This window comes from Schistocerca americana, chromosome 7, assembly GCF_021461395.2.
Source record: "Schistocerca americana isolate TAMUIC-IGC-003095 chromosome 7, iqSchAmer2.1, whole genome shotgun sequence".
Classification (NCBI taxonomy): domain Eukaryota; kingdom Metazoa; phylum Arthropoda; class Insecta; order Orthoptera; family Acrididae; genus Schistocerca; species Schistocerca americana.
In genome coordinates, this window is record NC_060125.1 from 582,674,924 (window position 1) to 582,700,179 (window position 25,256).

Consider the following 25,256-nt stretch of genomic DNA (forward strand, 5'->3'; position numbering starts at 1 on the left):
AAGACTCTCAATACTGCGAGCGATCTGGCAACGGTGTGTCGTTGTACTTGCGTGAACCGATGTGTTCAGCTTTGCAGATACTCAGTCCGAACTTAAGCTTTGTACAGCCATTAAGTGATTTTTGACAGCGCCATCAGTGAAGTTGTGTTCTTGTTGTATATTACGGAAATGGAACAGCGGAATTTAAAACAACGTTATGCCATCAAGTTTTTTGTTGAACTTGCTGAATTCATTAGTGTGGTCTTTGAAAAGTTGAATCAGGCTTATGGGGAATATTCCTTGTCACGAACGCTAGTTGTTCGCTGGCAGAATTTATTTCTGGAAAGTCGGGAACACGTTGAAAATGAATCTCGTACAAAGGGAAATTCAACTCCAAAAACCGACGAAGACGTCGATGTGCATGCTCTTATCAGACAAGACAGACGTTTGACAATAAAGATGGTAGTTGACCTGTTAAACACATTCAAAGTACATCAAAGTTTGACCGAAGTTTTGCACCCACGAAAGATTTGTGCCAAAATGGTCCCGAAAATCCGCACAACTGAACAGAAAGACAATCTATGAAAGGTATGCGTATCATGCAAACTGAATTTGTTCCTCCTGGACAAACTGTCAACAAAGTGTTGTACAAAGGCTGATCTGAGTGAGACCGAACACTGCAGACAACTGGCTGCTGCATCATGACAATGCCCCTGTCACACAGCAAATTCCATCACGGAATTTTTTACCTTAAAAGACATTCCTGTTATTCCAAAATCCCGCTGCTCACTTGATCTGAGTCCCAGTGACCTTTTTCTTTTCCAGGAACTGAAAAACATCTTATATGGACGTCATTTGGCACCCTGGAGAATATTCAAAAGCAAGTGACCGACATGTTAAAAGCCGTACCAGATGAAGCCTTTCAGCGGTACTACCAACACTGGAAACAAAGACTCCGCCGGTGTACAGTTGTCGTAGGTAACTACTCTGAAGGGGACAACGTTGTTGTTTGACAATAATACAAATTTTGGCAAATAAAAAGCCAATCTCGTTACTTCTCTCACACACCGCGTGTTCGTGAATATAAGCTCTTCGTCTCGGAATTTGAACCATTTTTCCCTGTTGATTCTAATAGCTAAGGATCCCACAATTGCAAGCAATACTCAAGAATTTATGGACCGAGCGTTTTGTAAGCCGCGTATTTTGTAAACGAGCCAGATTACAGCCTTTAGTATACTTTTCCTGCGACTACAATGAAGTGGTTGTTCCATTAATTGGACCCGAGTAATTTTATGGTTACCAAAAGAACCAGTGAGCTATTGCCATTAGCGTAATCGAATAGCGATCAGTTTTTCCGCATATTTACGCGTAATACGTTACTTTTATTAATGTCGTCTGCCAGGTGCTGCACAAAACTCGAGGCCTCTGCCAGTCTTCCTGCATTTCGCTTTGAGGTGACAAAAGTCATGGCATAACTCCCAGTACCGTGCCGGACCTCTTTTTGCTCACCGTACTGCAGCAGCTCGACCGGGCATGGACTCGACATGTCGCTGGAAGTCCCCTGCAGGACACTGAGCCAAGCTGCCGCTATAGCCGTCCATTATTGCGAAATACTACTGGTGCAGGATATTATGCACAAATTGACCTCTCGATTGTGTACCGTAAATGTTTCCTGTGATTCACGTCGGGCGATCTTGGGGGCAAATCATTCGCTCGAATTATCCACAACGTTCTTCAACCCAATCGCAAACACTAGTGGGCCGGTCACATGGCGCACTGTCATCCATAATTATTCCATTGCTGTTTGGAAATATGAAGACCATGAATGGCTGCAGATGGTTTCCAAGTAGCCGAACATAGCCGGCCGGAACTGCGCGACTGCTACGGTCGCAGGTTCGAATCCTGCCTCGGGCACGGATGTATGTGTTGTCCTTAGGTTGGTTAGGTTTAACTAGTTCGAAGTTCTAGGGGACTAATGACCTCAGAAGTTGAGTCCCATAGTGCTCAGAGCCATTTTTTTTTTTTTTTTTTTTTTTTTTTTTGCCGAACATAACCAATTCCAGTAAACAATCAGTTCAGTTGCATCAGAGAATCCAGTCCATTCCACATAAACATAGGTCACACCATTATGGAGCCACCATCAGCTTCCACAGTGCCTTGTTGACATTTTGAGTCCTTGGCTTCGTGGGGTCTGTGTCAAAAAATGGTTCGAATGGCTATGAGCACTATGGGACTTAACATCTCTGGTCATCAGTCCCCTAGAGCTCAGAACTACTTAAACCTAACCAACCTAAGGACATCACACACATCCATGCCCGAGGCAGGATTCGAATCTGCGACCGTAGCAGTCGGGCGGTTCCGGACTGAGCGCCTGAACCACTAGACCACCGCGGCCGGCGATCTGTGTCACACTCGAAACATACCATCAACTCTTACCAACTGAATTCGAGACTCGTGGATTTTCAGTCGTCTAGGGTCCAACCGATATGGCCACGAGCCCGGAGAGGCAATTTGGAAGTTTGTAAATTTGTGGTAAAGTCTTATGGGACCAAACTACTGAGGTCATCTGTCCCTAAGCTTACGCACAGCATAATCTAACTTCAACTACCTTACGCTAAGGACAACACACTTACCCATCCCCGCGGGAGGACTCGAACTTCAGACGGGGCCAGCTACGCGGACCGTCTTAAACCGCGCGGATACCCCGTGAGGCGCTACAGGTGGTGCCGTGGTGTTAGCAGAGGTAGTCGCGTCGGTTGTGTGCTGCCAGAGCCCATTGCCGGCCGCGGTGGTCTCGCGGTTCTAGGCGCTCAGTCCGGAACTGCGCGACCGCTACGGTCGCAGGTTCGAATCCTGCCTCGGGCATGGATGTGTGTGATGTCCTAGGGTTAGTTAGGTTTAAGTACTTCTGAGTTCTAGGGGACTGATGACCACAGATGTTAAGTCCCATAGTGCTCAGAGCCATTTGAACCAGAGCCCATTAACGACGGTTTTCGTCCCACTGTCTTCAGGGATACGTTCGTCGTACTTCCCACATTAAGTTCTGCGATTATTTCACGCAGTGCTGATTGTCTGTTAGCACTGAGAACTCTACGCAAACGCCGCTGTTCTCGGTCGTTTAGTTAAGACTACAGGCCACTGCGTTGTCCTTGGTGAGAAGTCATGTCTGAAATTTGGTATTCTCGGCACACTCTTGAGAATGTGGGCCTCGGAATACTGAAATCTCTAACGATTTCCGAAACAGAATGTCCACGCGTCTAATTCCAACTACCATTCCACGTTAATATTCGTCGTGGGGTCATAGTCATGTAGGAAATCTTTTCACATGGATCACTGAGTACAAATGAGAGCTGCGCCAATGCATCGCCCATTTACACCATGTGCGAACGATACTGCTTCCACCTGTACATATGCATATCGTTATCCCCTTACGTTTGTCACCTCAGTATAGTTGTGTGATGTCGCAACTTTTTTATACGCAGTAGTATTGTTGGAATCGTATCATGGATCTTACTACGTGTTCAGAAGTGTATACTGTGCATCATGAACAGCAGCTGTACAGCAGTACTCTCTTAACCTGCTTCGTGTGACTTTTACACCTGCCAGCTTCGCATCATTAAGAACTAACGGCGTGCTACATCTCCCTCGAATCCACTCAAAATGCAGATCAAATTTCCCATAAGTACGTTTCGTGCTCACCATGTGACAGTGCTTAACTATATCAGTGTCTTCCGCAAAAAAACGTAACGCGGCACCAACCTCCGTGTTGTTAACTTCGAAACCCTTCACATTTCTCGAGATCTCTGTATACAGAATTCATATTGATTACAACAAAAGAGATTTTTTTTCTCATAACGGTCATCACACATGTATAAAAATGTTTCTCTAATTATGCTACAGTTTGACCTCGGTGATTTAGGCTTGTTGATAACCCTTCTTCCAAGTGGGAATGAGCGGGTATCTTTTATTTCTACATCTGCCAGTTGAAAGGAGACACTGTATCACGACCTTCAGCAGTATTTCGACTTTCTGCGTATTACCTGTCGTTTTCGTTTACTTTCCATAAGAGCTGAACTTCATAGGATATTTTGTCAGACCTATCTGAAAAGGTTTACTTTCGAACTCGTTCTACGGTACGTATACTGTTCTCCCCACCCTCCAATGTGATTTCGATCTTCACTTAAATTTGCAACTGATCTTACCTTGCATGCGTACCATTTTTCTAAGACTTGTGTACTCGTAAACACGGTGGCTCGATCGCATCCACCACAACCATACTGGGAATATACACGGTGTCACTGGTAAGCTTTTCTCGGTAACTTACAAAACAATAAGTGAAAGAAATACTTGTTTAGATAAGTAAATGTAAGAAACGTTACTCTTTATGTGGAGGTTTGTGGTCTGTAACATAGATACGATTCTTTTAATGTCGTCGTGAGAAGATATCTACTCCCGTTAAACCGGGTGACTGTGTGAGCCATTCCTGAGGACCACGGCACCTGCTGTTCAGTTCTTGCACAACATCATGCGCAGAATGGGCTAGTTGATGATCCTGTTGTTTCCACATAAGGCCTCTCACCTCTAGATTGCACTGTTGGCGATAAAATCTCGAGAAATTTCATCTTGTCAGAGGTCCTACAAAGTAATCTGGACCCATGATTCCATCTTCACAGTTTTCGCATCGCACGTTAATGGACCACTTCGTTTGACGATTGTGATATACCCACCTAGGATTTTGTGTCGCTCAGAAAGTGTATTATGACGATTCAGTGCACTATAATTAGTGACCATCGTGTTCCTCCGAGAACATACATCTTGTAAGGCGTCCATAGTGAAATAATATATGGCCCATTCGCAGAAAGTCACTCTTACATCAAAATCGTTCCCGTGCAGCGTCTCTGTGACAGGTGGTAGGAGCTAAACTGGTGCCGTGTGCTATTTTAGATACCAGTGACTGCACTAACTCTTCGTTAAGATAATATGAGGACGATGGTGCATTGCAGTTAAGACGAAAACTTACGTATCATCACATCTAGCTTTCGTCTCCGACCACCGCCTATTTTCACACCGCTTGTTACTTGAACTCGCTGTTCAGCACTTAACAATGTAATGGCTGTGCAAGTTCTTATACCAGCATATCTTATGGCAGGAGCCATGACTGCTTCAACTGCATCGTGTCGACAATCGTGGATATATATGCCAAGTTTATAACACGTCAGTGTCCTTAGCATATCGAATGTTCAGATCGTTTCTAAGGCTCATTAAGCTGTGCATGGAAACTGGGCACACATTTCAACACCCCCCATAAATGAGCAATCCGCCAACAGAACATGATTGTTGACACTGCCAATTATGACTGGTTGCATCACTCTTGAAATTTAAACATTTCTAGCTTCCTAACCAAAGTTAATAAAACTTGAATTTACATTGATTTGTATATAGTTAGTTTTATTATATCAGCTGCATGATTGAAAAAATTATATCCTATAGAAATATAATTTGGTATAAAAATCGCTGGGAAATAAATAAATGGATGTTCGAACTCTGCAGAAAACTTAAGTTTTTTATATTTCCCCGCCTAAATTAGTTCTCCTTCCAGTTAAAATTTGGTAATTTAAAGAGACAAACACCTTGTTCAAAGAACCATTAGATATTTATGCCAAGTGCATATTGTATAGTAATTCAGAATTATAGCCACTGGTGCTCCACGTCTTGATTTGACTGTTCAGATAATCAGCAAAACTGCTGAAAACTAAAATATTTTCCTACGTCACCTAACATTCTTTTAACACCTACAGTCAATGCTGCTGTGGCCACTCATTTCATCCTCTGTATTAACATATTCGGAAAGTTTTGGTCTCTTAGAAACGAGGGGGGTCTAAAAATTTCTCCTATCGAGTCGGTTCTGTGACTATGTACACGATGATATTTTCAGGAAAGACGCAGATAAAAATCTCACTTTCATCCCATCCCCTACTAAATGATTAAAGGTAACAAATGAAAATAACCAGCTGGAATGGAGAAACATCCACTACTCTGAGATGTCAGTGCTTTATTTTTTCTTTCGGTGTAACTATTCTTAATGCAGTGTCTTCCATCATTTAAAAACAAATTAATATGTTGACTTTTCAGAAAATTTCTCACGTTTGATAACCAAACAGATATACTGAAGGTTTTCCTTCTACTTTTTTTGCTTTTTTTTTTTTTACGTCAATGGTTGAATGAATACCGCTTGTGTGTTATATACAGGGTGTTTCAAAAATGACCGGTATATTTGAAACGGCAATAAAAACTAAATGAGCAGCGATAGAAATACACCGTTTGTTGCAATATGCTTGGGACAACAGTACATTTTCAGGCAGACAAACTTTCAAAATTACAGTAGTTACAATTTTCAACAACAGATGGCGCTGCAAGTGATGTGAAAGATATAGAAGACAACGCAGTCTGTGGGTGCGCCATTCTGTACGTCGTCTTTCTGCTGTAAGCGTGTGCTGTTCACAATGTTCAAGTGTGCTGTAGACAACATGGTTTATTCCTTAGAACAGAGGATTTTTCTGGTGTTGGAATTCCACCGCCTAGAACACAGTGTTGTTGCAACAAGACGAAGTTTTCAACGGAGGTTTAATGCAACCAAAGGACCGAAAAGCGATACAATAAAGGATCTGTTTGAAAAATTTCAACGGACTGGGAACGTGATGGATGAACGTGCTGGAAAGGTAGGGCGACCGCGTACGGCAACCACAGAGGGCAACGCGCAGCTAGTGCAGCAGGTGATCCAACAGCGGCCTCGGGTTTCCGTTCGCCATGTTGCAGCTGCGGTCCAAATAACGCCAACGTTCACGTATCGTCTCCTGCGCCAGAGTTTACACCTCTATCCATACAAAATTCAAACGCGGCAACCCCTCAGCGCCACTACCATTGCTGCACGAGAGATATTCGCTAACGATATAGTGCACAGGATTGATGACGGCGATATGCATGTGGGCAGCATTTGGTTTACTGACGAAGCTTATTTTTACTTGGACGGCTTCGTCAATAAACAGAACTGGCGCATATGGGGAACCGAAAAGCCCCCTGTTGCAGTCCCATCGTCCCTGCGTCCTCTCTGGGCCGCCATTTCTTCCAAAGGAATCATTGGCCCATTTTTCAGATCCAAAACGATTACTGCATCGCGCTATCTGGACATTCTTCATGAATTTGTGGCGGTACAAACTGCCTTAGACGACACTGCGAACACCTTGTGGTTTATGCAAGATGGTTCCCGGCCACATCGCACGGCCGACGTCTTTAATTTCCTGAATGAATATTTCGATGATCGTGTGATTGCTTTGGGCTATCCGAAACATACAGGAGGCGGCGTGGATTGGCCTCCCTATTCGCCAGACATGAACCCCTGTGACTTCTTTCTGTGGGGACACATGAAAGACCAGGTGTACCGCCAGAATCCAGAAACAATTGAACAGCTAAAGCAGTACATCTCATCTGCATGTGAAGCCATTCCGCCAGACACGTTGTCAAAGGTTTCGGGTAATTTCATTCAGAGACTACGCCATATTATTGCTACGCATGGTGGATATGTGGAAAATATCGTACTATAGTTTTTCTCAGACCGCAGCGCCATCTGTTGTTGAAAATTGTAACTACTTTAATTTCGAAAGTTTGTCTGCCTGAAAATGTACTGTTGTCCCAAGCATATTGCAACAAACGGTGTATTTCTATCGCTGCTCGTTTAGTTTTTATTGCCGTTTCAAACATAACGGTCATTTTTGAAACATTCTGTAATAATGAGGGAAGAATTACATCTGCCATTAAGTGTATTAGTTTTATAAGTTAAATACTGACTGGTTACTGTAGTTGCATCCCCAGTAAATTTCCTATCTTTCTTAAAATTATATAACTGGAAAAATACTTCATGGCAAAGAAAAATTTTCATCGCCAGTATTTTGCTTCAAGAGAAGCAGAGGTAGTTATGGTGTACGTTTCTAGACCACTTGCCTTTATGCCAACACCCTGTATTATATTCCGTACTTCAATGGAGCCAGGGTACAGGGAACTGTTGACGGTAGCCTGGTTGCTACAGGAAGCTGTTGACGGTGTCCTCGCTGCCGGGTTAAGTTCCACGATCGGATTGTTGCTATTAAAGAGGAATGAACTCCTGTATACAAAACAGCTGCAAACTCCTTATTACTCTACATTGAATTAATGTGGGAAATAACTGACGTTAAATATGTAAGCAAGAAAAAGTTATAAGATGGTTGCAATTTTGTATAAGTTTGCTAGAAGTTACTAAGTGCTTTCAATCTCCAATAATGTAGGCAAGGGAATAGTGGGGCATTGTTGTCTTTCTCATGTGCATACGGCAAAATGTGAACTATGGCGACGTTACATCCAAATGCCTCAAACAGATCCAACGTGCCGTTATATTTCCTTGGCTGTCAAAGAACAAACAGCGGTAGACATGGATTGAAGATTGAAGAATGTGTATGGGCCACCTTTGTGCGATGGTGCGCCAGGTTCTGTACTGATGGCGATTCGAAACTAGATGCTGGTCAATCCAGGAGGCCAGCCTCAACCATTGCAGACAAGAATTAGGCACTGAAGCCCACGTCCTATAGCCCTGATCTCTCCCATGAGGTTATCGCGCCTTCTGCCCCTTAAAAAAACCTTCGAAAGGTCGACGATTCCATGCATGCCATTAGACTGCAACTTATAATTATCACCTGGAGCCATGAGCGGGGTTTGTCTCTTACTAGCAACGGCACCCGGTTTTACCCTTTCCTGACTTTTACTTCGTAAGCATTTAATAACAACACAAGAACTCATCAGGTTCATCCCGACAACACATACATGTGACACATTGTAGCGAAAGTGTTACCAAAATATTACCTGAATATTTTAGGATCTGATATGATCACATACTTAAAGAAGTGACAAAACTGTTAGATGTAGAGACACATAATTCACCATCAGCACACCACTGTACTATCACTGTCACTCGAATAAATAAAGCATAACGATTTCTCAGAGTGACGTTGTAAGATGCAGGTTCCTTCAGAGGTCGAGTCAACCTCGACTGCCCATGGAGTGGACAGCGTTTGCCCGAGTGAAAGGAAGAACGACCCCGTGTTCAGCTTAAAAGCAAATTCCGCTACATTGCGTGGGAGTGTCCAGCCTACGCATTCTTTACAACATAGCAAGCCGTTTCAGAGATTTTCACAGGGGGACAGCAAACGCGGAACGCTGATGCTACAGATTTCCGGATTTGTCGCCTTAAACGAAACGTCATCCTCACCTTTTAGAAGAGCAATGCTGATTGGCAGACGAAATTTCTGACACCTTGAGCTGAAGAAGCAATGTAAGAGACCGAAAGATATACCCCTTCATGTCTGGCGTGGAGAGGGGCTGTTCCGTTGTCGCTCTTGGAGCGAGAACATGTAATGAGACCATATGCGGTCGTGCGTGTACTTAAAGAGCAGGGAACAAGTCTCTCCTCAGTACTTCTCTGGGAGAGCTCCTCTGCCGAGAGCGAATTGGAGTGCGACTCTATATTGAGTCCTTGTGATTAAGCATTGTTCACTGTGTTGGCCGCCACACTTACTGTGCGGTGTGAACGGACAGAGTTATAGTTAAACGCCTGCGAGCGAAATTTGAGTGGCAAGATGGTGGACTGGTTATCTGACCGGTGTACCACGCGAACAGCTAGACTCTACATCTACATCTACATCCATACTCCGCAAACCACCCGACAGTGTGTGGCGAAGGGTACCCTGAGTACCTCTATCGGTTCTCCCTTCTATTCTAGTCTCGTATTGTTCATGGCAGAAAGGATTGTCGCTATGCTTGTGCATGGGCTCTAGCCTCTCTGATTTTATCCTCATGGTCTCTTCGCGAGATATACGTAGGAGGGAGCAATATACTGCTTGACTCTTCGGTGAAGGTATGTTCTCGAATTTAACAAAAGCCCATACCGAGCTACTGAGCGTCTCTCCTGCAGAGTCTTTCACTGGAGTTTATCTATCATCTCCATAACGCTTTCGCGATTACTAAATGATCCTGTAAAGAAGCGTGCTGCTCTCCGTTGGATCTTCTCTATCTCTCCTATCAACCCTATCTGGTACGGATCCCACACTGCTGAGCAGTACTCAAGCAGTGGGCGAACAAGCGTACTGTAACCTACTTCCTTTGTTTTCGGATTGCATTTCCTTAGGATTCTTCCAATGAATCTCAGTCTGGCATCTGCTTTACCGACGATCAACTTTACATGATCATTCCATTTTAAATCACTCCTAATGCATACTCCTAGATAATTTATGGAATTAACTGCTTCCAGTTGCTGACCTGCTATTTTGTAGCCAAACGATAAGGCATCTATCTTTCTATGTATTCGCAGCACGCTACTCTTGTCTACATTGAGATTCAATTGCCATTCCCTGCACCATGCGTCAATTCGCTGCAGATCCTCCTGCATTTCAGTACAATTTTCCATTGTTACAACCTCTCGATACTCCACAGCATCATCTGCAAGAAGCCTCAGTGAACTTCCGATGTCATCTACAAGGTCATTTATTTGTATTGTGAATAGCAACGGTCCCATGACACTCCCCTGTGGCACACCTGAAATCACTCTTACTTCGGAAGACTTCTCTCCATTGAGAATGACATGCTGCGTTCTGTCATCTAGGAGCTCTTCAATCCAATCACACAATTGGTCTGATAGTCCATATGCTCTTACTTTGTTCATTAAACGACTGTGGGGAACTGTATCGAACACCTTGCGGAAGTCAAGAAACACGGCATCTACCTGTGAACCCGTGTCTATGGCCCTCTGAGTACACCCGTCTTTTTCGAAACCCATGCTGATTCCTACAGAGTAGATTTCTAGTCTCCAGAAAAGTCATTATACTCGAACACAATACGTGTTCCAAAATTCTACAACTGATCGACGTTATAGGTCTATAGTTCTGCACATCTGCTCGACGTCCCTTCTTGAAAACGGGGATGACCTGTGCCCTTTTCCAATCCTTTGGAACGCTACGCTCTTCTAGAGACCTACGGTATACCGCTGCAAGAAGGGGGGCAAGTTCCTTCGGGTACTCTGTGTGAAATCGAACTGGTATCCCATCAGGTCCAGCGGCCTTTCCTCTTTTGAGCGATTTTAATTGTTTCTCTATCCCTCTGTCGTCTATTTCGATATCTACCATTTTGTCATCTGTACGACAATCTAGAGAAGGAACTACAGTGCAGTCTTCCTCTGTGAAACAGCTTTGGAAAAAGACATTTAGTATTTCGGCCTTTAGTCTGTCATCCTCTGTTTCAGTACCATTTTGGTCACAGAGTGTCTGGACATTTTGTTTTGGTCCACCTACTGCTTCGACATAAGACCAAAAGTTCTTAGTATTTTCAGCCAAGTCAGTACAGTACTTTCGAATTCATTGAACGCCTCTCGCGTAGCCCTCCTCACACTACATTTCGCTTCGAGTAACTTTTGTTTGCCTGAAAGGCTTTGGCTATGTTTATGTTTGCTGTGAAGTTCCCTTTGCTTCCGCAGCAGTTTTCTAACTCGGTTGTTCTACCACGTTGGCTCTTTCCATCTCTTACGATATTGCTTGGCACATACTCAACTAACGCATAGACTACGGGCGAATGGGAGTCTTTGACTTCATCAAGGCGTAGGGAGAGTTTGATTGGCGAAGGTCAATCCAGATAGAACGAGAGTTATCTTATTTGTCAGCAGCGAGCGGCGCAGACAGCAGTCATCGCAGCTCACGGTAAAGTGCGCTACAGCTCTTGCAAGCCCCATATTTCCTCCGCAACAGTACAGTTCACTGCATTTCTGATGTGACAGCCTCGACCATACCTAGCAACATTCTAACGGATAATGATTCAAGTTGAGTAGGTGCGGCTCTCAGCCATTCTACCAAGTCAATAACAATCTTAAACTTTGTATAGAAATTTCATTAGCGAATCCAATCCTTGAGAGGTAACTTCACATTCCGAAAAGAACCCGGAAATAACTTGTTCAATTCATAACTAAAGGTGCCATTGTGATTTCTCAGAATTTTAGCAAAATAAATAATAATTTTCGTTAGTTTCATGTTTTTCTTACACTAACTAGCACTACTCCAGTACCAAGTATCCCACTAGTGACATTTTCGTCATTTCCTTACAGCGGACGAGTCCAGAAGATATTTATTGCTGAAAGTTTTTCAGGCATTTCTCTTTAGAACGTTAGGAGCGTCTGTCTGACTTCTGTAGAAGTGTGGGGGTGGAAATTGCATCTTGCAGGAGCCACAGGGTAAAGGGTACATCTCAGAATAATCCGTTGCGCAGAATGACAGAATAGCACCCACATGCTCACAACGTATAGAGATTATTTTGATACAGAAATTATTTTGCTCTATGCACGATATATTTCAATGGTGTTATTTCAAATTGTCAAACGGATATACAGTTTGCTTCCAGATGATGATAATTAAAAGGAAAGCAAAAATGTTGCTACTCCTTAGTTGATTTACCATCTTAACTTTACTTTGAAGTTTGTGTGCTCCACACTGCGTCAGTAAGCCTCAGCTGATTGAAATGCCGACGCTAATCTGCCCTTTGTTGTAAAGTTATATTTTCTGGACAGAACAGTTTAGAGGCAAGCCACAATGCGTGTCGCACTCACCCTTGAAGCGGATGTGGCCGAATGTGCTGGTGATGATCCGCAGCTCAGTCGTCGGCGACTCGGATACCTGCAAAAGGAGACGCCTTTGTGAATTTGAGGCTGAAACTGACCCTAAATAATGAAATGTGTGAGATTATCAACGTGAGCACTGAAAGAAATCCGTCAAATTTCAGTTACACGACAAATAACACAAGTCTAAAGGCTGCCACTACCGCTGTACACGTAGGGAGTGTAATCGCAAACAACGTAAATGTTGAGGGGAACGCGAACAGATGACTATCTTTTATTGGCGGAAGACTCAGACAATGCGACAGATTGACTAAAGAGATTGCCTACACTTCCGTCCTTTGCCTAGAGTACCGCACTGCTGTATGGGATCCTTACGAGATGCAGTCTCTGCAGGATATATTTTAACGATCAGCCTACTCCTTCGGGAATTTATTTGAAGGATTTTGAAACTATAATGAACTGTTTAAACCATGACAGTACTGAGCTTACTCCTGAAGAAAGAACTGTTTGGAATAAATCTTTGAGTTTCTTCGCAGAGAAGAAATGAGGGTTGGGGAGAAAAGAAAGATGGCAAAGTTGTTGTTGTTGTGGTCTTCAGTCCTGAGACTGGTTTGATGCAGCTCTCCATGCTACTCTATCCTGTGCAAGCTTTTTCATCTCTGAGTAACTACTACAACCTACATCCTTCTGAATCTGCTTAGTGTATTCATCTCTTGGTCTCATCCTACGATCTTAACCCTCCACGCAGCCCCCCAATACTAAATTGGTGATCCCTTGATAATTCAGAACATGTGCTATCAACCGAACCCTTCTTCTAATCAAGTTTTGCCACAAGCTCCTCTTCTCCCGAATTCTATTCAATACCTCCTCATTAGTTATGTAATCTATCCATCTAATCTTCAGCATTCTTCTGTAGCACCACAATTCAAAAGCTTCTATTCTCTTCTTGTCCAAATAATTTATCGTCCATGTTTCACTTCAATACATGGCTACACTCTATACAAACACTTTCAGAAACGACTTCCTGACGCTTAAATCTATACTCGATGTTAACAAATTTCTCTTCTTCAGAAACGCTTTCCTTCCATTGCCAGTGTACATTTTATATCCTCTCTACTTCGACCATCATCAGTTATTTTGCTCCCCAAATAGCAAACCTGCTTTACTACTTTCTCATACCCTAATCTAATTCCCTCAGCATCACCCGAGTTAACTCGACTACATTCCATTATCCTTATTTTGCTTTTGTTGATGTTCATCTTATATCCTCCTTTCAAGACACTGTTAATTCCGTTGAACTGCTCTTCCAAGTCCTTTGCTGTCTCTGACAGAATTACAATGTCATCGGCGAACCTCAAAGTTTTTATTTCTTCTCCCGGGATTTTAATACCTACTCCGATTTTTTCTTTTGTTTCCTTTACTGCCTGCTCAATATACAGATTGAATAACATCTGGGCGAGGCTACAACCCTGTCTCACTCCCTTCCCAACCACTGCTTCCCATTCGTGCCATAAAAACATGCTAGAAAAAGGAGAGACGATATGGATGTCAGAGCTACTAAGATAAAGACAGGAGACCTAATTTCAGTAAATATCTGTGAGCCAGTTAAGCAAATAACTTCTAAGATCTCAAAATTCTTTCACAAGTACCATATATCATTGGAAGTGGTGGACATAAGCCACATTAATCCCTACTATCTAATTTTTCCAAAACCTATGAAAAAATTCGATATATAAAACATTGTGCGCATAAATTTGTACAAGGGGCAGTTGTCCAGGGTAGTTAATCACTGGGAAATGAATACTCTTCATGAATCAATTGCTTGCAAAACAAAGGGCTCCAAGTCACTCAGAGATATTTTCTACTTTCATTCTTCTTCAAGTCGTCCTGCAGTTTGTTAAAAATATATTTTACTACATTGTTATCTCTCTTGTAAATGAAAAAAAATTTGTTGATTATGGAGTACATGAGTAGTTAAGCACATCACGTCTCCAATATGTTATCAGTAAGTAACAGGAGTATTTTATGTAACTGGATTTTCCATATGATGGAAATTTGTCTGTGGAAAATAGTATCTCATCTTAATTTTGATCTTACACATGATGAAGGACGTCATTAATTAGTAAATACATATCTATATACTTATATATGCATACTTATTCACTTGGTAAATAAATGACTTGTAAATGGAGTTCATCCACTACGTAAAAATGAAACCAAGAGTGTATATAGAAAGTCAGTGAATAATGGCACACAAATTAGTTGTGTCATAATGAGATTATATGGGTCAACATTGAATTCTGGAAGAGATTGTGACTCTGAGTATAAAGTAGGAGGAAAGTGTAGAAGGGCTATGTCGTACTGATATTCTGTAATTTATGAATACGATTATGCCTAGTGACAATAGCGAATGTAATTATTCATTATTTGACAACGTGAATAATTATCTTGTAACTGCCTAGGAATAAGTAAGGTACGAATCTTGGCAAGAGTAAGAAACAGAATAAGTTTAATCATTTACAGTATGGTAAAACAGTGTAAAAAATTGAAGAGCTATAATGTTGCTAACTGCAGTGGATACTCAAAGCGGGATGGACGATTAAAATGCCAAACAAATACCAAACAGAACATATAGCGAATCATAATTCTGCAATTTGTGTCAGCAAAAAGTGAAAGAATTTAATTACAGTAGCGATGATGATATAAATTGAACCTGCTAATACATAAAAACCAGTTTACAACAAAGAACAAAGTTACAGAAGACAGTAGAAGTAAATTGCTCAGAGAAGCTGTAGGCATGAGGGACGTTCCACTGAAAGAGACATCAAGATGCAGTGTCAAGTTTGTGTTTGATATTGAACAATAATCAACTCAGCCAAAGATAATGTGGAAGTATGGAAGAAAATATCATTTAACTATACAAGAGAGTGGCTGTAGTATCTATCATCGGTTGTGATAACAAAGAGTAGACTAACAGTCTTCGGGTGAGCACTAACAGGTGAAACTTAGTAACAAGCATTTTACAGTTTTCAGAATTTTTAATTAAAATTTTGGATGAAATTCTAGTGAACAGTGTTGGATATAAAATAGCGTAATTTTATTTAAATTTTGTTGTTTAAAATGAGGAGGCAGAAACTTGACTTTGTTTTCCTTTATTTAAACTCGTTTAAAACAATTTATTCAGTTAAAATCGGTTTATAAAACTAAAATTATGTAATATAAGATTGATAATTTTTAAGTAAATCCTTTGAGCTAAAATTAACTTCCAAAACATCTGTTTCAGCTGTTTAGATTAAGTGATGTTTATTTGCAATTTCTTTTATGAAAGTAGTAAGTACAACATTTCCTTACTCATATATTGATGTGATAACATATGAGTGATGTGTTTTCTGTATTTTCATAGATTTGTATTTTTTCAGTACTTTGTTACTAATTAAGGTACAAGAGTTCTTATCATTTGTTTAATTGTACAATTCCCATTCATCAGGTTACCTTCCATTCGGTAAGTGGGTGCACTTAGCGACTATTATGTGACTGGCCGAGTGGTTCTAGGCGCTACAGTCTGGAACCGCGCGACCGCTACGGTCGCAGGTTCGAATCCTGCCAAGGGCATGGATGTGTGTGATGTCCTTAGGTTAGTTAGGTTTAAGTAGTTGTAAGTTCTAGGGGACTGATGACCTCAGATGCTAAGCCCCATAGTGCTCAGAGCCATTTGAATTTGTTATGTGACTCATAAATAATAGAGAGCAGCAATCAGTCGTCCTTTTTTTAGATTTTATCACGAAAATCCATATTTCGGCTATTAGCTAGCTATTCTCAATGCACCATTTTCTATTGTCAATAGATGTAAGTCCCTGTTATTCGGGCGTCAGTCGCAGTTTCATTCAATACTAGTCAAAGAACAGTGACTGAAGCCCGAACATCAGGGACTTACATGCACTGACAACAGAAAATAGTGCACTGAGAATGGCTAGCTACTAGCCGAAATTTTGATTTGTCTAATAAAATCTAAATAAGGACGACTGATTCCTGCACTCTATAATTTATAAATTTCCATTCAATTGCATTTCAGAAGTAATAATTTACCTATCATATATTTAATACTTTATTTGTAATTGTTTCACTATGTAGTAATGAGATTAACGATTGCATTACAACACAAACAGATACAACGTTCTAGCGGCGCCTGTGACACGCAGAAAGATAGGTGCTGATTGTGTTAAACTAGTATCTACTCTTTTTTACCACACCAGGTTTAGAATTGCAGTATAGAAATGTAACATAAAATTTCAGCTAAACGGATTTTATCAATAGACACATATAAAATGTATTTTTAACATCACTAGGTAACTTCTACAGACAATTTGTTAAAAACAACAGAGATTGAGATACACTTCTAGGTTCATCTGTAAAATCTGTGTAACTCCTATGCAGCGTGTGAAGCAGGTTAGCCAGTGTTCTCTGCCGAAAATCCACACTGAGCAGGAGGGAGATGTGTAACGACATAGCTATGTCAAGACAGTAGCACACACTTAAAGTCGTTCACTTGCAAAACATAGAAGCACAACATGAAGCTCATTTGTGAGTTTATTAATCTCAATCCATAATATTATGTGGAATACTGCGAAATATGCATCACGGTTCTGAGACTGTAACCAGTAACGCCATGTGTTTGGAGTGTAAGGAAGTGTTTTACATAAATACTGTCTTTTCTGTCTGAACATTTTAATGTACCCAGATAATTTTATTTATGAAATCAATTGTTTCAAAAGTTAAACCACACTGAAAAGTAGAACGTGTGACAATGAGAAACAGGTAAATAAAACATTTACTGTCCTCGTTCCAGAAACTAAATTAGTGAGGCAGAGGCTTCCACTATCGTAACAACTTTCAGAGTAAACGTATGTGGCAGATGGTTCGTTGCGGTAAAGGGGTCTGCTCTTTGTGAAACTGCCAGCGTTCTGTGATGATGGATGAAATACGCGAGGAGTAATATTAATAACGTGGCAATGTATAGACGTACTGCAAGAAGAGATGTGTCAATATGCATAGCAGTAAACGAAACGAGGACGGGCATGGAAATTATCTGCCACTGAAAAGTGACGTTACAGCAAAATTCTAGCTAAATATTATTTACTTGTAAACTACAGTTTCTCACTGAGGGTTTGCGTTCACATTCTGAAATTTAAAAAAAAGTTAAGGACAGTGTAAACAACATTCTTCTTATGTTAAGTATTCCCACAACCCTTCATTACAAATAATTTTGGCACTCAAGTATAAACTTTCGATAGGAGCATGCTGTTTCTGCCTTTGCAGTAAGCTATTCAGCACTATAATATCTGTGTGACTAGTTCATGAATAGTATTTCAATGTATTGCATGATGGAGCGAATACTTGCAGTTATTACGTAACAAGATTATTATACGATTAAGTGAAGCAATGTAACACGTCGCTATCTACTCCGAGCCAAACTTGCGTTTGGGGTAGTTGTATCGTTACCTTTTACTTACAGTCTGTCAATACTTCTACATAAAAGTAGGACAATATTTTCGCACATAGTCAAATTTTGTTATGACTCGGCGTCGGGTGTTCAGATATCTTCACGATCATATTTTTAAGAAATTAACATATTGCATAATAAATCCCGTAAGCCACATAACAGAGACAAGGCCTGTCTACGGAGTAGCTAGTGCTGTCTTCACCACTGGCGATCGTGGCATTCACCGAATATCAAACAAGTTCCAGAATGAAATTTTCTCTCTGCAGCAGAGTGTGGGCTGATATGAAACTTCCTGGCGGATTAAAACTGTGTGCGAGACCGAGCTTCGAACTCGGGACTTTTGCCTTTCTCGGGCAAGTGCTCTACCATCTAATCTACCCAAGCACGACTCACGACCCGTACTCACAGCTTCAATTCCGCCAGTATATAGTCTCCTACCTCCCAGACTTCACAGAAGCTCTCCTGCAGATCTTGCACTACTAACGCTCGTGGAAGAAATGATATTGCACAGGCATGGCGTAGCCACACCATGAGGGGATGTTCCCAGAATGGAACTTCCACTCTTCAGCGGAGTGTGCGCTGGTACGAAACTTCCTGGCAGATTAAAACTGTGTGCCGGACCGAGACTCGAACTCGGGACCTTTGCCTTTCACGGGAAAGTGCTCTACTATCTGAGCTAACACCTTAACAAACAAATTTACAGGACGTTCCTCTACGGTGCGTCAGCATAAAAGTCACGTTTGCTACCTAAGGGGCGGTCTAGATGCAGGCGCTGGTGCCTTTGACTCTCTGTAGTGTCACTGGACGATGTCTTTTTCGTCGTGATTGAAGTGCAGCTACTCATGACTGTCTAGTGTGGGCTCTAATTGTCGTATGGCAGCAAAATTTGGTAGATATACTAATGCGTTTGTGAATCCAAAAATTGAAACTAATTTTTCTCCAGCGTCGATCAGTTCCATATTAACGCGTTAGAATATCTATTAAGTTACGCAGCCATGTAAAAATTACAGCACACATGTGTTCTCTGTGAGTAGCTACACATTATTATAAACGCTTCAGTCTATATTTTCTAACAAGGGAACCTCCCCATCGCATCCCCCTCAGATTTAGTTATAAGTTGGCACAGTGGATAGGCCTTGAAAAACTCAACACAGATCGATCGAGAAAACAGGAACGTGTGGAACTATGAAATAATAAGCAAAATATACAAACTGAGTAGTCCATGCACAATATATGCAACATCAAGGATTGTATAAGCTCAAGAGCGCCGTGGTCCTGTGGTTAGCGTGAGTAGTTGCGGAGCGAGAGGTCACTGGTTCAAGTCTTTCTTCGAATGAAAAGTTTACTTTCTTTATTTTCGCAAAGTTATGATTGTCCGTTCGTTCATTGACGTCTCTGTTCACTGTAATAAGTTTAGTGTCTGTGTTTTGCGACCGCACCGCAAAACCGTGCGATTACTAGACGAATGGACGTGCCTCTCCAACGGGAACCGAAAACATTTGATCGCAAGGTCACAGGTCAACCGATTCCTCCACAGGAAAACACGTCTGATATGTTCTATACGACACTGGTGACGGCATGTGCGTGACACGACAGGAATATGTTGTCGACCCACCTAACTTGTACACTTGGCAAATGGGTAAAAAGATTCTTCTACCTTGCCCGATTTAGGTTTTCTTGCGGATGTGATAAGTCTCCCAAAAAAGTGATAAAAAGATAAGAGTTTGTCACATAAACTGAAAATAAAGAATTAAAATTTTCTTTCCAGGAAAGATTTGACTTAGGACCTCTCGTTCCAGAGTTGTTCACGCTAACCACGGGACCACGGCGCTCTTGAGCTTATACAATCCTTGATGTTGCATATCTTGTGCATGGACTATTCAGTTTGTATATTTTGCTTATTTTTTCATAGTTCCACATGACTTCTTCCTGTTTTCTCGATCGATCGGTGTTCAGTTTTTCAAGGCCTATCCACTGTGCCAACTTATAACTAAATCTGAGGCGGTGCGATGGGGAGGTACCCTTGTAAGTAGCATATAAGGGTGTTCCGGAAATTCGACACGTCGAGTCAGTTCCGAGTTAATTAGCATTCGAGATAGCAAATCAGGCTTTGTGTGCGCAAATTAAAGCAATCAGCCAGCCAGATACAAGCGGTGCCAATTGTTCTCCTAGCGTAGATGATTATCCGCTAGTTTTCTCAGTTTTTGGTTCGGGTTCCATTCTTACTACCGTCCCAACTCCAGTTTTTATTTCTCTCTCTTGTTCGGATTTAGGAAACCAAAGGAAGAACATGTTCTGCGACACCGTCTCTGGCGGGCCACTGGAACCTGCCCGTGCAAGAACTTGAACTGGCTGACTTCAATACTAATTGACTCGGAACCACAGCGACGTGTCGATTTTTTTTCTCAACAACTATGTTTCAGCACAATTTACCTTCAAACACCATTACAAAGTTCTCAGAGTGTTTCTGACCACCACGTTCATCTTCCCGTTCTTTGGTATCAGGGAGACAAAAGAAAGAAGACACAGCTGAATTATAATTATCGTCTCGTCTGTGGTCTCTGTTACCTTAGGCTTTACTTACTAATTGTTATTCTCTTACATATTTACTTCTAAAATTTCAGATCTATTCGTAGCTGCGATGGAAGCGGAAAAGAAACAGATATCACGTGGACGACAGTGGATTAGCCTACATATTTTAGTTGGGTGTGTCGCTGACGTTCCTTTCACATTTATTTTATTGATGTAGTAGTCTACCACACTCAAGATAAGCTACATGCGCCTGAAATGTGATACACCCTTGGGTATTTGAGACGTCGATTATCTTGTACATTACTAAGATGTGATATCACATAGGAGAAGTGAAACACACTGGATACCATGTTTCTGACGGAGTCTACTAATCTTTCCACTACCGAACACTCCCTGCAATATAATCATGAAATAGCATATGACGAACCTGGTATCGGGATGCAAACGTCAAGTTTCTGGGACAGTGGCTTTAAGATATAGAATATGTCGGAAAACAAATAACAAAGAAGATGACTGTACTGTTCGTCGAAATATCGTGCAAATTAATGGAATTAACGAGTCGGCTGAACACCCGAAAGCAAACAATTAATGAATAACGACGAGCAAACCTGGAAAATCACATGCTGTAACATTACTCACGTCACAGTATGAAGGAAATTCATGACGACTGATTTCTCTTTACATATCTTCTTTAGTTCCATTTGCTTCAAAGATTGGTAGTAAGATTCTGCTCCTTCGAACTACTCTCCATACGTTCACATTAACTGAAAAATGAAAGCAGTTTAGTCATAGCAGGTCTTCGTTTTGAATGCACTCCTGGTGCTGGAGAAGAATGTATTTTTTAGTCTTACGGGTGATTGTGTGGCACAGTGTGCGCACTCGCGGACTTGGTACGGTTTGTCTCTCGGGTAACCTAAGCCACACAAGGAACTAGTATTACAAATACAATCACCTAATTTCAAGTCTGTCGACCTTTGTGTTTTGTGACGGTATTAAGAAAGACTTCGCCAATAAGTATTACAACTCATTTAGGATCAGTTTGTAACACTACAAGACAGTGCCTTAAAATCATCACTTCATACAATTTTGCAATATTAATATTTTTTCTGAATATGAAAGAATGTATTCAATATTTTATTAGTAATGCGCATTTGTAATGATATATTCAAAAACAATATTGTAAAATTTTCAAGCAGGAATACGCTGGCCAAGTCAGGGACTTTGCGCCGTGTAAATTCCATAGAGTCTGTTAAGAGTATACCACTAGCATTTTTGAGCCATGAGTGCGCGCCGACAGAGAGGCAAGAGATGAGATTTGCAACTGTATAACGGCATGAGCGGAAGGTAGCCGTGCTGGATTGTTTGCTGGAGTGCGTTTTCGGTGTGGTATATAAAGTGAGGCAAGGCATTATATGTGTTTGCCGGCCGGTGTGGCCGTGCGGTTCTAGGCGCGTCAGTCTGGAACCGCGTGACCGCTACGGTCGCAGGTTCGAATCCTGCCTCGGGCATGGATGTGTGTGATGTCCTTAGGTTAGTTAGGTTTAAGTAGTTCTAAGTTCTAGGGGACTGATGACCACAGATGTTAAGTCCCATAGTGCTCAGAGCCATTTGAGCCATTATATGTGTTTAATGAGAGAGCATATATGTAGGTCACAGTACATGTTGTAATGAATAGGATGTGGAAAATAAAATACCGGAACAAGAGCACTGTGTGGCCAAAGCTAATGCAATCTACTCGTTATTGAAACAAGTATTATGATTATTTATCATTGCAACGAAACAAATTAAGCCACATCATCCGCAAACCGGCACAAGGCAGTGCCATTTAGCGGTGTAGCTTTGTGTAAAGCTTGCCAGTGTCATAGGATCATCTTAAGTGAACACTGCAGTGATTTTGTAGACCTTTAATCAGCTTCATTGTTACTGGTGTCCCCATGTCGTTTACTACAGTAGGATCCGTTTCCTTCATCACTATTACGACCGAATCACACTTTATTAAAATAAATATTTCATTTGGAAGAAAATCCGCATGCCATTATAATTTAAACTTAATTAAAAACGAGAAATAACAGTAATTAACTGAAAGTCACGTTGCATTGTAGCTCATTTAATTGCATTTTGTAATGATAACTATAGGTTTCGAGACACGTGTTTATAATTTTTTTTTTCTTTTGAACAATATTATCTTCCACAGAAATTTAGAACACTTACTTAAGCGCCATTTATAGAAAATAGTGGTTATATTTTTCAAATAATGCAATCCACAGCCACAGAGCTCGACGATCATTAACATTGATAAAATAATTTTCATTGTGTGTACAGACTGTTCTGTTCTGTTTGCTGTTATATGATCATGGCGTTAACTATTTCATGCTCCCTTGGTTCTCGATGCAACAATTCCTTGTAAGGCCCTTTCTCGGAGTTTTACTGTGTGGTTTCAATCTTGGGATGTCTTTCCCGCACACCATTTTCAAACGAAGCATGACTATATTGTGGTGCCATTTCTAAAGTGGTGAAAACCGAGGCGCTATCTCGTATTAGTCTCAGTCTTTATATAACTTGTCAATGGTAATAAATCACCCTGAAAAAAAATTACATCTGCAAAGTATTTCACGATTTCTATTAGAAGAAAATGGCAGCAATACAATCGTTTTAAAACTCCGTACAAACAAAATCCCACATATTAATGAAGTGCTAGGGATACTGCCTCACTTGTACGAAAATTATGGGTAACTCCATCGGCCTCAGTGGTACCTCCGTTCCAAGTCTACTAATTTTCCTCTCGCACATAGACTCGTTGCTGGAGACATATGGGCTCATAGTGACCGGCCAGTAAATTCTGTGAACCGCTGCCGTTTTATGAGTGGCCGACCATTACCTCGGGCTGCCCTCTGTAATGAGCAGCGCGATGTCTAGGGTCCCGCCACCGGCTGCCCGGAAGAAACTTCTGACGTGGCGGTGGCGGCCGCTCGCCGGATATTGCACAGTGTTTCGCGGGGCTGCTTTATGCCGCAGCACTTCCACCGCTGGCGCAGGCCGTGCATTTACATACAGATTGACTCGTGCACGGCACTGCGCAGCGACGGAAGTGTTTTAGAGGCTCTAAGTGGAGGCAGCGCAAGTGGGCAAGTTTTCCTTAAGAAAGAACTTTTTATATGTCTGTAATCAGAAATGCAGTCATCTCCGGCAGAGTGTGTAGAGCAGTAAAATGAACTCGTGTACGAATTGGTCATGACCAGTCCTGATGTTTAAAAAGGACGAAGAAAAATTTTTGTGGCATTTGAGTTCCGTTACGTCAGGTTTTTAGAAATTTTGTTGTAAATAATAAATATTTATGTCTGGAAGCGCTGCCTTGACAATTCTTTTAGACATGCAAGCAAGTATTGAAAGTCTCGGCTGGCATACGGTGATCAAAAAATCGGTATCGATTCGCAACAGTCCATTTTGTAGTATCTCAGCCAACCGAAACTACAGGAGCCGGCTCCTCGAACATTCCTAGGCGTTACAATGAGTGTCGGTAACCGTTATGATACGAGGAGGAAAACGGCAAGTCTTCGCTGCTAATGATAAATGGGTGGAAGGTGGCCACAAGATCTGTCACCATAGGAATCTGGACGGGTAAGAAAAGATTGTGTGAATAAAATGTGGAATGGTGGGAAAGGAAAGGAAATAATGATATCAGTTGCGTGACGAGTGGAAATGTTCGCCGGATCTGGAATCGGACCGGGAATTTTCTGCTTGATAGGTAGTTTCATTTACCACTGGACCACCCGGACACAGCGTTTACCAAATATGTGCAGCCTATCTCGACACACTCCCCGAATAACACAAGCTCCGACCTAGCAGCACTTACCTGCCTGAGCGGGTCTGTTCTTTCGGACATGTTAGAAAAAACAGACACAACGCATTAATATAATCGATTCGCTTTCATGGGCAATGAATCCACAAACTTCAGTGTGGATGCACATTTACGTCAGACCTCCAGTGGGAATGTAAATTAGCGAGTATGGAGGAGATGGACAGGGAATGAGGGAGGACAGGTGGCGCTAGTGGGAATGTGTGCAAGCTGCGAGCGTGCCGAGGTAGTCCACGCATGAGGTGTAAATACTGTGTCTGGGTGGCGCAGTGATTAACGCAGATGCCTAGCAAGCAGAGGATTCCGGGTTCGCGTTCCGGTGTGGCTCACATTTGCACTCGTCGCCTCTGTTTCTGCAAAAGGTTCCGATGCAGGTGATATCAGTAGTTCATGCCCTTTCCTAGTCTGTCTCCACATTTCAGTTTCAATCGACACAATACGGGGTGACAATTATTGAACTATGAGAAATAAAATCGTCATAACCTCTGAAAGGTTTGCGTACGGACATTGAAACTGCGCCGTTGGCCGCCGGGCATGATTGGAATTAGTATGCGCATTTAGGGACGAAGCCCACTTTCGTTTCGATAGGTTCGTCAATAAGGTTCATTACCCGATCGTGAATCTCTTCGCCCTCAACGGGTGACTGTGTGGTATGCAGTGTCCACTCTCCGAATAATGGGTATGTGAAGGTTTTCGAAGATGATTTCATT

At 41.7% G+C, this 25,256-nt stretch overlaps 1 protein-coding gene across 1 annotated transcript in view; it reads right to left on the reverse strand.

Moving 5' to 3' along the window:
* Nucleotides 1-25,256, reverse strand: part of LOC124622077 (carbonic anhydrase-related protein 10-like) — an 899,606-nt gene that overhangs the window by 91,246 nt on the left and 783,104 nt on the right. Inside the window, exon 6 of the mRNA XM_047147650.1 lies at nucleotides 12,650-12,716. Within this exon, the coding sequence (XP_047003606.1) occupies nucleotides 12,650-12,716 (67 nt within the window). The remainder of the gene's footprint in view (nucleotides 1-12,649; nucleotides 12,717-25,256) is intronic.